Raw genomic sequence first — 14,440 nt, 5'->3', positions numbered from 1 at the left:
TATTGATTTCTTGAAGTGCCAACTAAAATCCTATTTTTTTAAAGAAGCTTTTCCTAACTTTTTATTCTAATCTTCTGATTCTCCCCCTATTTATCCTGTATTTGGCTTGTTTGCATATTATTTATTTACTTGTTTATTTTCCCTAATAGATTGTAAGCTTCAAGGCTTCCTACCTATGTGACCCTGGGCAAGTCACTTAACCCCACTTGCCTCAGCAAAAAAAAAAAAAAAAAAGATTGTAAGTTTATTGAGAACAAGAACTATTTTTTGCCTATTTTGGTATTCCCCATACTAAGCATAGTTCATGGGTATATAACACGTACTTAACAAATATTTATTGATTGATTTTGTAATTTATAATTTTAGAGTTGTGGGGGGCAGGGAGGAAGAGAAGGAGAGACACTGAGAGGTTGAATTATTTAAATATGTGTTCAGAGCGAGAGCTTAAATTCTTGTTTTTCTTGACTTTTTATCCACCAGGCTAGTTTTTCATTGCTTTATTTATAATGCTACTGACTGATGCTTTCATCATAGTTCTATCTTCCATATACTCCTTATTCAAGGTATAAAATTTCATTCATGTTTGCCTGTTTTAGCTACAATTTGTTTCAGTAGCATAATCCAAACTACATGTGAGTGTGCCTTTCTTCTGGAAGTAAATAATAGGCTCTATTAATTTTTATAGGATCCACATCCAACATTGAGATGAGATTGCTATTTACTTCCTATCCTTTTCCCATGGAGACCAATTAGGTTCCAAAACAGTTCCAGGAATGCATCCCTTAATTATTTGCAATCTATAGAGTTAGGTAGTCAGCCTGATAGTTAAATTTTATTTTACAATGGGATTGGAGTATCTTTTGAGGTTGCTCTAGAATATAAATATATCTCTGTATTTGTAGTGGTTTTTGAAATGTGGTCCAAGAACCCTTGGAAGACCCAAGATATTTTCAAGGGGGAGGAAATCTGAGAAAAAAATTTTTTCCTAATAATATTAAGATGTTATTTGCCTGCCAAAATACTCCTTTTTTCAACTACATGTCTGTATAGCTAGGTTTTCTTCATACAGAATGAATGCAGAAGATAAGAGAATTCATCTATCTTCTATAAAAGTTTGCAAATATATGCAAAACATTACCCTTATCACTAATTTTTTTGGAAAATATATTTCTTTTTAATAAAAATATTATTGATGTTAATCTGTAATGGGTTTATAATTGTTATTTTTAAATAAAAAAATACAAATTTTAAATCTTACTAGCTTTAATTTCTAATATGATAAATATTGATAAGCACATCCCACATGAACAAAAGCTCTGTGGGGACTTTAAAAATTAACAGTGTAAATGTCTATTGAAACACCTTTCCACTGTTTGAAAGTCACTAGACTGGATGATTATTATAGGCTTTGAAGGTCTATTTAGGCAAGGATGACTCAGTTTTGGATTTGACTTGCTGAGGCCACTGTGGAAAAGTTAATCTATTTCCCTTTCATTCCTTGTCTCAATTAGGTTTGCAACAGCTCCCAATGACAATATCAAAATAAAGTATAAGGAGTTGAATTTAGTCTGATTTCACATTAATTTCACCTTTACTTTCTATTTTGTTTTCTGGTCCTAATTTTGGAATATACAGAACACTTCAAGTAGATAAAACCCAGTTATAGAAAAAATCTGTCAGACTAATTTTATATCCTTTTCTAACTGGTACAATATGAAGGTTCAGATCTGTTAAATTCATGGTTTTCTTATTGTATAGTTGTATTTTAATTATTTAGTGGTTTATAATGCAGTTTGTAAATTTTCCAGGTATTCTTCTCTTTACATTTGCTATATAAGTAACAGTATCTTAGCGCTTTCAGTAAAGGGTAGAGAAAATCAGAGAGAAGAAATAAATAAATCATTTACTGCTTGATAACATGTCTGAAAAAAAGTTTTTGGGAAGGAAGTTAAATAGTTAAATGGAGATTTCTTTATCTGTGGATATGGTTTATCCGTAATTTTCTCTTCCCTCATGATGAATTATCAATAGTAAACACAATAATCTTTAAAAATGTTAACATATTATAATATGACAATTATAAATATAAAGATAAATAAATATAATTATAAATATTAGTAAAATCAGGAGTTTTGGGTTAAGTTTCTGGTTCCATCACTTTGACCTCAGACAAATTATTTTACTTTTACATATTTATTTCTCCATCTGTAAAAAGACATGAACTATTTTTTCCCTGATCCTTTGAGCTAAATGTAAACACACAAATTATCATCATTTAATCTTTCTTGTGTAGTGAAGTGCTCACATATTCAGTCATATCCTTTCTTAGAATCAACAGCATCAGGAGGGAAAGGCAGAGGGATCCCACTGTTATCTCCCTATGTTCTGATTAATCCATCATTTTCAGCTTTTATCTTCTGTAAACATGCTAATATTATAGGCTTTTTGAAAGGTTCCACACAGCTTTCTAAGGATACAGTTTCATTGCCAACTCCCTCTTTCCTATATGACAAGTCCTTTCTTCCCAACTAATCTCTAAGTTCAGTGGTATCTAATCAAGACAGTAATATAATGAAGGTTTTGTAAGTCTCCTTCATTCCAGTGAAAATTTTCTGATGTGGGTTATTTTTAAAAGGCTGTTAAGAATAATAATGAACTTGCAAAGTACTTTAGATATGTACCTTCTGGGAATTAGGTTAATAATGCCTTTAGAGGGCAGAGGTCAAATAAACAAAATACCCCCCCCCCATTTTTTTTTTTTTAAGGAGAAACTAATAATTCTTTGCATAGTGGACACTTGATAAATACTTGTGGAATAAAGGAATGACATGAAAAATTACACATTTTTTAGAAAATATTTTTATTTTATTTTTTTATAAATACTCTATCACTACTCTGTTATCATAATGCAATATAGCAAGATTACAATTCTAACAACATCTCAGTCACAGTAGCTAATCAATCTAAGAGAAAGGATGTCTTTTTTTGTTTTTTCTTTTGTGGAAAGAGAAACACAGGATACATGGTGTAAAAGATGTCAATAATACACCTCAAAATTGACAGCAAATACCCCAAATTTGGCACTTCAGTTAAAACACAACTGCAGAATTCAAGATTTTATTTTTGAGTATTAAATAGATGTAAAAAGCCAGAGCTATCTAACAATTTTAGTTTTCAGAACAAGTGGCTTCCTGATTTTTTTCCTCTTTTCTTCTTTGCATATTGGAGAATAGGGTGAGAATTCAAGAAAGAAATGAAAAAGTTAGGAAAGGAAGGTGGGAAAGTTGAAAGAAGGAAGCAATGAAGGAAGGGGGAAGGAAAGGGAGTCAAGAAGGGAAGAATGGAGAAAGAAAGGAAACAAAGTGAAAGAGAAAAAAGGGAAGAGACAGCCAAGGAGAAAGGAGGGAAGAGAAGGAGAAAAGAAGGGCAAAAAAAGGAGGGAAGAAAAAAAAAAAGAAAGAAAGTAAGGAAGGAGGTTTTAAAGTAAACTGCTTCTTGTATTAGAGTTCTTTGCTTTTTTTGTTAATCAGGGATCTCTGGTTACCGGCTTCCCTGGCTTTTCCCAGAAAGGTGCAAAAGTGAAAAACAGATCTCTCCACTGGCTAGAACGCGCTTTCACAGGAGCAGGGGAGCTGCTTGGAAGCGGGCGGTACTGGGGGATGAAAGGAGCCCTCCGACGTGAAGGCTCCAGGTTGCTCTCGACGACGATGGTGATGATAGTGGTGGTGGGGCCAGCGGTGTCGGTGCAGTGGCTGATGTCCTTGGGCCGCTTCGTCCTCGTCGTCCCCGTCTCCTTTCTTCGGGCAGTGTCCGCAGCAGCAGACTGAGGCCAGCCTCCTCCACATTCGCCGCAGCCGGCTGTCACTAGCTTGGAAAAAGAGGTAGACATAGGGATTGAGAGCGCTATTGGTGACCACCACGATGCCCAGCGCAGAGGCCAAGCCCTCGCCCTGCCCTTCGCCCGGGGCCTCGGACGACCAGGCAGCTGCCAGCTCTGCGGCGAAGTAGGGCAGCTCGCAGACCACGAATAGCAGAGCCAACACTAGGGTCATCTTCAGGCTTTGCACCTTGGCTCGAGTGAGGGCACTTCGAGCTCTGCAGTGGCCGGCCTCCCAGGCGCAGGGGGACCAGGAGGCAGGAGCTGGCGCCTGGGGTCGCTGCTGCCACAGAATATAGAGCAGGCGCCCGCAGGCGACACCCAGGATGGCTAGAGGGGCCAGGAATCCCGCAATCGCCCCATACACAGTATAGACTTGCAGGTGCCAACGAGGCAGGGCTCTGAAAATGGTGCGGCACCGACGCTCCCCGGACCATGCCCAGGCAGAAGCCGGAGACCCTGGAGGACTCTGTGAGGCAGTCACGGAAGAGCTAGTCGTGGATGCAGCCGAGGTCAAGGCGGGAACCCCGCTGAAGCCGTCTGGGGGACTGGCGGCCGGCCAACCACGGACCACGAACGCCTGGGGCAGAGCTAGGAGCAGCGCCAACAGCCAGCCCAGGGCGGCAAGGGCGCGGGTGGGTAGGGGCGGGCCTAGGGGCCGGCTCACCACTCGGTGTCGCTCCAGGCAGATGAGGGCGAGAATGTTGGAGGAAGCCAGGAGTGCGGACACCTGCAACAGTTTAACGACTCGGCAAGCCAGGTCTCCAGCCACCAGGTGGGTGTTTCCTAACAGCTCCCAAGCCAGTTGCGACAACACGGTCCCCCCGCACACGTACAGGTCGGCCAGGGCCAGTTGCACCAGCAGAAAGTCCATCTTCCGACGCTTGGGGCCAGCCCAAGGTCCACCGCCGCCGCCGCACAGCGTACAAAGCACTGTGGCGTTGCCCACCACTGCCACCACCAAAATTATCCCGAGGGAAACGAGCCGCACCTTGTGGCTTAGAGGAGTGGGTAGCGGGGACAGCAATCCGGCAGCAGGGTCTCTCATGGATGACCGGTTGAAACCCTGCCCCAGCGGGATGGAGAGGTTAGGTACCTGCGGCAGAGGACCAGGGCCAAAGGGATCTTCCATCTCCTGGCCAAGGCAGCACGGATGATGAAGCGATGGCAAGGCAGGTAGATGGGATGGGGCGTGGTAATTCGAGGTGAAGGTTAAGGAGCTGGGCCACCGGGTTAAGTTCTTTCTTGGAAAACAAACTTTCTTGAAAACGCACAAAGAGTGATGAACACCGATGGATTTGCTCTCTTCCCTTTTTGCGTTGTCTCTCCGTCATTTGATACTGCGAGATGTGGGCTGTGCACCAAGTGAAGACACGATTGCTTATTCGCCACCCCCTACCTCGAGCCGCCGCTTTCCCCTCTAAGCATTCCTGCCCGCCCCCAGACTTCCCTGGAGCGCGGTGAATGGAGTAGATTAGCCTTGAGAAACGGCGCACACTCGCTAGAAGTGGCCTTGCAGCCCAGTCAGAAAATTCTTCAGGCATAAAAGCACTTGGACGCATAATGAACATTTTGGTTTGAGTCTTGTAACCATCTCCGCTAAGAAAGCAGCTGCGCGCGGGAAGCACCTGCCAGCCTGGGGCTTCATAGGGACTTCTTTAAAGGACTGAAGCATTTTCCTAAACGCAAAGATGGGGACAATTTACCCGGTTGAAATTTCAGAGTGGCTCGGCGTCAGAATGAGAAAACAAAAGCACAGAACACGATAGCAAACATGAAATCAAACCAGGAGAATCTCCAAGAAGCTTGGTACGTATATCCCGTCCAACAATCAGTGCGGATTTTGTTGCAATGACTTCTCCCAAGAATGAAGTGAAAGACTGGCAGTTGTGATTGTCCAATAAATAAAAGGGATTCCTCTTTTCTACAGTAGCAGACAGCTACCCTCTTTGTGATGTGAAATTAATTTCATTAGCTAAAGAGTGCGTTAATAGGTTTAATGCAAATAAATAATCCATCTATTGCTTTTCCCTTATATTCTGATCCAGGGACGGATGTATTGTTTTTTCTCAATCTCTTAGTTTCCCCTTCCACCAGATGGGACTAAGGAGGGACTACGCCTCCATTAAACCTAAGAAAAGGTGACTAAGAAAATGTAAATGAAGCCATTTTTTTTTTTTTTTTTGAAAGAGAAATCCAAGTAAATGGATTCGATTAAATACTTTCAGCGGACCTCGCCTCCTGAGCCCCCCATAAACAAGATTTAATTTTTTTCTGTTGGAGACATTAATTTGAACAGTTGCAATCCTTCCAATAAGGTTAAGGATCCTGGCAACAATCGGGTTTATAATTAGGGAGAAAGGAAAAATGCTGCGATCCAAGATTTGGGAAAGACTAAAAATATGAATGCTAGAACCTCGTGGTGTATACCTAGTTATCCCCTCCTGCCAAGTTTTTTCTCGAAAAAAAATTTTTTTCACACATGCTTTTCAATAATACCTCTAATAAATAACGCCCTTTTCAATGATTGTTCATTGTCCTCAACTCCAATGGATTTGAATTAAGGGTTCTAATCCAGGTCCTTTATATTTATTAGCATAAATATAAAAGGTCAGTTGTGTAGCTCTGGATAAGTCACTTCTTATCTCTCCACAAATGTCAAATGAAAGAATTGTTCTAAGCCCTACCAGTGAGGCAGCTGGATGGTACAAGGGATAGAGTGTCCAGCCTGGAGCCATCTTCCCCAGTTCAAATCTGGTCTCAGACACTTATCAGCTCTGTATGTGTAGGCAATCACTTAATCTTATTTGCCTCAGTTTCCTCATCTGTGAAATAACTTGGAGAAGGAAATGGCAGACCACTGCTTGTATCTTTGCCAAAGATTTGAGTTCCTTTTCCCATTATATTTTTTGGTGATCCATAGCAAGTCACTTCATGGCTGTACAGATCATAAAATTCAACCACAATGAGCATATTATAAAGATCTTAAAATAATTTATTCATATTAAAACATATATTGTTGATATCTTTTGTTTCAACATGACAGCAATTTCAATATCTTCCTTTCCCCCAAAATCTCCTTTGAGACAAAGAATATGCCGTCTCCATCTAAACCCTGAGAAATAGGAAACACACTTTAATTCTTCCTGGAGAGGAAAAGGCATTTGGGGAAAAGTTGGTGGTTTATTGAATTACATTCAATAAAGATGTATTAAGTGCTGCTATATACCAGATACCAGTGCTAAGTGCTAGAGTTAGAAAGAAAGACAAAGCACAGTCCATACACTCAGAAGCTCATAATCTAATGGGGGAGAAAAGCAAACAACTGCGTACAATCAAGCTATATAAAGGATAAATGGGAAATAATAATTAGAACAATACGTATTTATATAGTATTTGGTATGTACCAGGCACTGTGCCAAGTGCTTTACAAATACCAGATTAGGAAAAACTACCAATTTTTGGATTTTGGCTGGGATTTGAAGGAAGTCAGGAGGCAGATGAAGAGGAATAGCATTCTATGAATAGAGGATATCCAGTGAAAAATGTCAGAAGATTTTGGAGATCAGTGTCACTAAATCAAGAGTAAGGAAGCGGGGGTAGTAATAAGACCAGTAAAGTTGTGGTTAGTTTGTGAAGATCTTTGAATGACAAATGGAAGTAACAGGGAGCCACTGTCCATACACAGGGTGGAGTGTATGAATTGGTTGGACCTGCACTTTAAGAAAAGCACTTTGGTAGGTAAGTGCAGCAGGATGAATTGGAGAAGAGACTAATGCAGGCTGACTTACCAACAGCATGTTACAGTAGTTCAGGGGTGAGGTGATGAAGGCCTGCACTGGAGGGTGGCAATGTCAGAGGAGATAGGATGAGAGATATTGCAAAATGAAACGAACAGGTCTTGGCAAACGATTGGATATGGAAGATGAGAGAGAGAAAACCTAGGTTAGGAGCAGTCTTTTTTGTAAGGCTTTCAGACAAGACACATTTAACTTAATAAATAAAATACATTTATCATTTAAATATTTATTAGCATAAATATAAAAGACATTCAAAAGAACTCACAGAATGGGAGTAAACATGATTGAAGAACATTCAAATATAAAAAAAAAATAAAAGAATGGAATCTCACTTTATTCATTTGCAAAATGTTCTTCAATGGAACATTTTTTGAAAGCAACTACAATGATAACACAGTTAAGGCTTGATCAAGGTTCTTTTTAGTCTTAATAAACCCAATTCCCCAGGCTCATGAAAATTTCAATCCAGAGTGCTGAAAGAACTGATGTGTTCAAGGAGTGAAATGATTCACTGTCTAGTGAGTCTGCTATTTACTGTCTATGAGAAATTGGGTAAGTTATGTAACTTCAGTGGGCTTCACAGTCTTCTATGAAATAAAGGCACTGCACTATCCATCTTCCAGTTCTAAATCTATGATCTCATGGCTGTTCTTATTTGATATATAATAAATTTTAAAGTTTTAATAAATGTTAAAACATTTCACATAGGTATTATCTTCATGTTAAAGTATTTCTAACTATTTAGTTGTTTTATTCATATTTTAATTAGGTTTTTAATGTCAGCACCTGATGACAGCTATATCAGAAAACGTAATTTTTTTTTTTTCAATTTTTTAAAATAACTTTTTATTGATAGAACCCATGCCAGGGTAATTTTTTACAGCATTATCCCTTGCATTCACTTCTGTTCTGATTTTTCCCCTCCTTCCCTCCCTCCATCCCCTCCCCCAGATGGCAAGCAGTCCTTTACATGTTGAATAGGTTACAGTATATCCTAGATACAATATATGTGTGCAGAACCGAACAGTTTTCTTGTTGCACAGGGAGAATTGAATTCAGAAGGTATAAATAACCCGAGAAGAAAAACAAAAATGCAAGCAGTTTATATTCATTTCCCAATATTCTTTCTTTGGGTGTAGCTGCTTCTATCCATCTTTGATCAATTGAAACTGAGCTAGATAACTTTATCGAAGAGATCCACTTCCATCAGAATACATCCTCAAACAGTATCATTGTTGAGGTATATAATGATCTCCTGGTTCAGAAAACGTAATTTAAAAACATCTAGCTTATATTATAAAATATAATAGCATTTAATAAAATTGCTTTGACTACTAATGGTCACTTAATTACCTATTGCAATTGCTACTTAATTATATTACTTGTATAAAGATATTTATACTACTTGTATATTTACTTATACTATTTGTATAAAGATATACTACTTGCATTTGTATACTTCTTGTATAAAGATATAAAAGCACATAATTAGAGCATATTTTTATACATTTTTGTACAAACATTTTATAAATTAGTGTTGGTTTTAAGCCATTGGTTAATTGCACTTTCATACTTCATTGGTTCTTTCAGCCAGTCCTGGTGCCACCTAAGGTTTGCTATAACTTTTGTATAGTTTTGTCCTAAGCTGTTTTTCCAGCTGATAAACTGTTCTTGTTGTACTGGTGGACAGACGCAGAAACTAGAGGATAGTTTATAATGGAACGAAGCTTTTGGTCCAGAGTATGAGTGATTTCTGGAAACATCATGGCTATATTTGTTAATTCATCTGGATCTGAAGAAAGATCTGAAAGAAAAAAAAATCATATGGCTGAAAAATGTATTTGTTATTATTCAAAAATTAAGTCACCTGCTGGAATGTTGAATTCAGAATGTAATTCAGAATGTCATTATTTTATATTAGATTTGGTATTTGTGAGAAACTGCTTCCTTTTTCCTCTTGTGGTGTCAAAATCAGAAACATTAGAACTAGTTAATGTGAATGATGAGCAGGAGGTGTACCCTCAGAATGCAAATGAAGAACGGTCCCATCTGCCTGTCTGACAATGGCAATGCCTTACCACTGTTTTTGGCTTCCTGTTATCCTTTCCTGTCCATTCTGTGAGGAAAACAGAAGCAAAGTAGAGAGCACTCCTTATCTTTAGCAATGTGGCTCAAAACTTACTCCAATTATAAAATAACAATCTTGGTTACCAAAGTATAAGTCCCTCTGGTAATTGAGTAAATTACAAGGATAAATTCCTTAACCATCATTAAAAAAAATAACACCCGGATCCATGAATTCTTGGTATATCTAAAAGATAAATAGTTTGTTCTTGAAACTTTAGTTAGACATTAATTTCTTTTATATTGTTGCTTTCTGTCTACTGAGACAAAAATATGCTCTCTTGACAAGGGGGATATAGTTCTAGAATAAGCAAGTTTCTGGTAGATATATTTAAGGATTTAATATTCCTTTCATTTAAAATATGCTAAGAATACTGAGTATGACATATTATGTTTAAAGTAACATGAAGATGACAATGTTAGTTCAAGAGCTAAGCACAGCTTTGTGCATTAAGTAGGTGCTTAATAACAATCTGTTCATAAAACAGAATTATTAGAAAGTTATTTAAATAATTCATACCAGACATATACTTATAAAAATCCAATTAAATTTTATTTATAAAATACTTTCAGAATAAAAGTGACTTCAATCATTAATTTACTGCTATACTGAAGCACTGTGGAAATAAATTTAGGTAGAACTATTTCTCTTTAGTTAAGTTGTATGTAGGTATCACCAAAAAGCTTTAGGTATGCTGAAAATTTTATAAATACCTTATATATCTGGTAATTCTTTATTTTCCTAAAAGTTCTGATTGTTTTAGGGTTGTTTATGTCTATTCTATAACAAAATTACCTATTTGGTCAAATTGTGTGGAGTGTATGTTTGATTCTTTCCTTTACAACTGTGTATTCTGTGTCCTATAACAGATAAGAAAATCTCTTGCTGACTTGGCCTATGACTCTCTATGTCAACTGAGCTTACTAGTCAAGTACCAGAAGTTTGTTTTCTAATATATGTTAGATGATAGCTTTTTAGGGCAGGGATACCAATGGAAAAATTCTACAGGGAAACCTGTAGAATTCTAGGTAACACTACTAATTGGTTTCCTTCCTTGGCCTACCTTTGATTCTTTTAGAAACCTATTTCACAATAAGGAGGACCATGATCTATGTACCAGCATATTAAAAAACCCATAGCCATCTTCTGATGCTGACATCCTAAATTCTTGTTGTAGGGAAACTGGAATATTATTATTAATATATTACTATAATACCATACTTTTTTATTTTATATAATAACTGACATCCACATAGTGCTTTAAATTTTCTAAGATGCTTTATGTATATTACTAATTATTTTGAAATAACAACTTTGATAGTTTGATAAAGAAAAAACTGGCATTAACATATGATTAAGGAAAAAACTGGTACTAATATGTGATTTAAAATACTACCATAATATTCCTATTTGAATTATTTCCTTTAACAATAGGATATATTATCAAGATTTTTAGAAATTTAAATACTTTAATACTCAACTTCATTCAATGATATCAATAAAAAATTACTTTTCCACTTTTGCAAAAAAAAAAATAAAATAAAACAAATGTAACATATCAGTATAAGACAGAAGAGTCCTTGAATTTCTATCTGAAAGAAACTGGTGCAATGTATATACCTATCAGAGTAAAGCTTGATTCATTCTACTTTTGTCTATTATACTACGAAAGGACAAAAACTGTGAAGTTAATGAAATGCTGCTTTGGAGATCTTTATTAGAATCAATTTAGAGTCAGCCTTACATTCAGGAAGACATGTGGTTACCCATTCTGATTATGGGACCCTCAAGCATGTTTCCTACTCTCGCAAGCAACTTAGGCAACATTCTAACACGATAAAGGGAGTACTGCCAATAGTTCTAAGTGAGAATTATTGACAACAATGAAATCACAGATCTGAATTTTAAAAAAGGATATAACAAAAATGAAACTTGCCAAAGAGTTGAGGGGGTGATGAGGCACCATCAGAGTAAGCTATGTATTTCCATTTGTCAATTCTCAGCATATAGGTGGAAGCATTCACATTGCAGCCATGGAATTCACTCAAAATCCAGGGAGGACGAGGTCTTGTGGACTGAGAATTGTTACTGAATGCTTCTGATGATAATGGAATCAAAGAATATCCACTCAGGTTTTGATGGAGAGGAATTCCAGCAATATCTAGTCATCAAAAATACAATAGCTTTTCAATAAAGTTAAAGGCGCCTACAATATTATTTAATATTTTTTCATTTTTCAGGCTAAGCAATGGTTACATTCATTATGAAGAAAAATAAATCATATTTTTGATATGGAGCACAGAGAGGGCTTAGTTGTGTGAAATAGGCATAAAAATTTTCCAGTTAATATTTTTAGCATGACAGAATAAGAAATCAATTTACAAATTGAAGTAAATTATATGCAAAAAATTGTCTATACATCTATAAAATTGCAATGCACTTTTTTTACTTGAATAATGGGATTAGGTTCCTAAGCCAGACCAAAAAAAAAGCCCATGATCCCACAATGCACCTAAACTATTTTTCATTTTCAATTAAAAAAACAGAAAAGAGTAACATTTAAACTTCTTAAATAATGGTTTCCACATCTATAAAATGAGAATACTACTACTTGTGTTTCATATCTCACATTGGTGATGAGAAGATTAGTTTATACATACACACACACACACACACACACACATACACACACACACACACACTGCCTCAATGTCTCCTGAAGTCTCAACCACTGGTTAGATATCTTCTTTATAGGCATCTTAAATTCAACACATTCACAACAGAACTCATTATCTTCCACAATTAAATGTGATTCTCATTATAACTTCCTTATTTTTACATAGAGTAACAATATTCTTCTAGTCTCTTAGGTTTATAAGTTCAGAGTTGTAATAATAGCTAAGATTTATGTAGGTTTACAAAATGTTTTATATATATTTTTGAATTTGATTTATGTAGGTTTACAAAATGTTTTATATATATTATTGAATTTGATTCTTACAACAATCCTCTGGGGTGGGTTTTATTACTATTAATTCCATTTTATAGCAACCTCTCCTTCATGCCCCATGGCCAATTACTTGGCAAGATTTGTGGACTCTATCCCCAATCACATTAAGGACCCTACTACCTGTTGCTTAAACAAGTGAATTCCTTTCCAAATGGATATTTATCTTTTAGTATCTCTTTCCTCCAAATCCTCTTTCCCATGGCTGCCAAAAACACTCTAAAGTATAAGTCTTTATTGTTATGAATCCTTATGTTTTCTTTTGCACCTTTACCCAATGGTGAGTTTCTCTTGGAACTTCCATTTTGAGGAAGTTCAGCTAGCTTCTTTTCTCTGGATCTCACTATCAGACTTCTGCCTTCTCTTTCTGCCCCAGGGACCTCTCTGGGTTTCTCTAGGAAGCTTGTTTTGAGGAAAAGCTTCAACAAGTCATTCTTAATTCTCCTAGACTTTGAAACTCTGCCCCTATAAGGGTAATTTCCACTAGTCTCTCTTTTTAGTGCTCTTTTACATGCTGTGTTGGCAGAACTGCCAATAGAATGTAAGCTTCTTGAGTGCTAGGACTCTTTCTTTTTTGATTGTATTTGTATTCTTAGTACTTGGCTTGGTGCCTAGCACATAGTAATCCCTTAAAAATGCTTATTAATTTGACTTGCCAGAGAATTATATATGTACTAAGAGGCCTTGTTTGAAGGCAGAAAACAGATTGGATTACAGATATTTATAGGGTATTGTAGTCTACTGAATCCTTTGTGTGTGTGACTGTCTTAACAATTGTGAAAAATACAACTGTTTTGGAACAATGGGAAGATAATATAAGAATTGGGTAGAAAAGTGAAATTTTTAAATTTTACCTTACAAATTTTTTTTCCTCCCTGAGGCAATTGGGACCATGTGACTCACCAAGGTCACACAGCTAGGAAGTGTTAAGTGTCTGAGGCCACATTTGAACTCAGGTCCTGCTGATTTCAGGACTGGTACTGTATCCATTGCGCCAACTAGCTGCCCCTACTTTATAAATCTTGAGATGGATAACTGCTTATGAGATTCTGCTTTTAGACATTAGAAACAAGGGATAGAAGGGCTAGAGATGATCAGGCCAAGAAAGAAATAGGAGAATTAAGAAGCAAAGGAGAAGTTCAGGCATAAGGAGATAAGAAAAACTGTTCTCAGAAGTCAGAATATAGAGCCTAAAAATTTTTGATTGAAGCTGACAGCTGTACTGCTGGGAGTCACATTGATTGAGAGGTATTGCTTTTCTGAGAGGTGACTGGCTGGATAAAGACACAATTGCCCTCTAATACCATCAACAACCCAAGGAAAGGGAAGTTCTGAAATTCACTTGTACTGCCCTTTACCGCCTTTGGGAAGAAAAACCAAATGGGGAAAGATGGGTTTTATATTTGCTTTGCTGAGAGACTCTTAGAAGGAAACAAAATCCCTTACTAATAGAAGAGCAAGTAGAGGAAAGGCTGGATGGCCCTATTATTGTCTATAGTTTGAGAGATAGAAAATCCTCACAAATTTGCACAGATCTAAGGAGTCTGGAAATTTTCTGGCTTAAGGGTATACCACTGAAAAAGCCTAACACTCTTTCAGAACCCTCCCAAGCGTAGTTGGAAAAGCTCATC

At 37.0% G+C, this 14,440-nt stretch overlaps 2 protein-coding genes across 2 annotated transcripts in view; both read right to left on the bottom strand.

The window, feature by feature from the left end:
• Positions 1-2,843: 2,843 nt before the first annotated feature.
• GPR150 (G protein-coupled receptor 150) lies at positions 2,844-5,046 on the bottom strand. The gene has a single exon (XM_051993912.1). The coding sequence runs from the start codon at positions 5,007-5,009 to the stop codon at positions 3,603-3,605; it is 1,407 nt and encodes a 468-aa protein (XP_051849872.1). The 5' UTR covers positions 5,010-5,046; the 3' UTR covers positions 2,844-3,602.
• A 2,837-nt stretch (positions 5,047-7,883) lies between these two features.
• Positions 7,884-14,440, bottom strand: part of ARSK (arylsulfatase family member K) — a 35,460-nt gene continuing 28,903 nt past the window's right edge. Inside the window, 3 exon segments of the mRNA XM_051993900.1 lie at positions 7,884-9,350; positions 9,353-9,481; positions 11,739-11,963. Of these exon segments, the coding sequence (XP_051849860.1) occupies positions 9,202-9,350; positions 9,353-9,481; positions 11,739-11,963 (503 nt within the window). The 3' untranslated portion in view covers positions 7,884-9,201.

This window comes from Antechinus flavipes, chromosome 1 (genome assembly GCF_016432865.1).
Source record: "Antechinus flavipes isolate AdamAnt ecotype Samford, QLD, Australia chromosome 1, AdamAnt_v2, whole genome shotgun sequence".
NCBI lineage: Eukaryota > Metazoa > Chordata > Mammalia > Dasyuromorphia > Dasyuridae > Antechinus > Antechinus flavipes.
The sequence above is the reverse complement of the archived record's forward strand: the minus strand, read 5'-3'. Positions and strand labels throughout refer to the sequence as shown.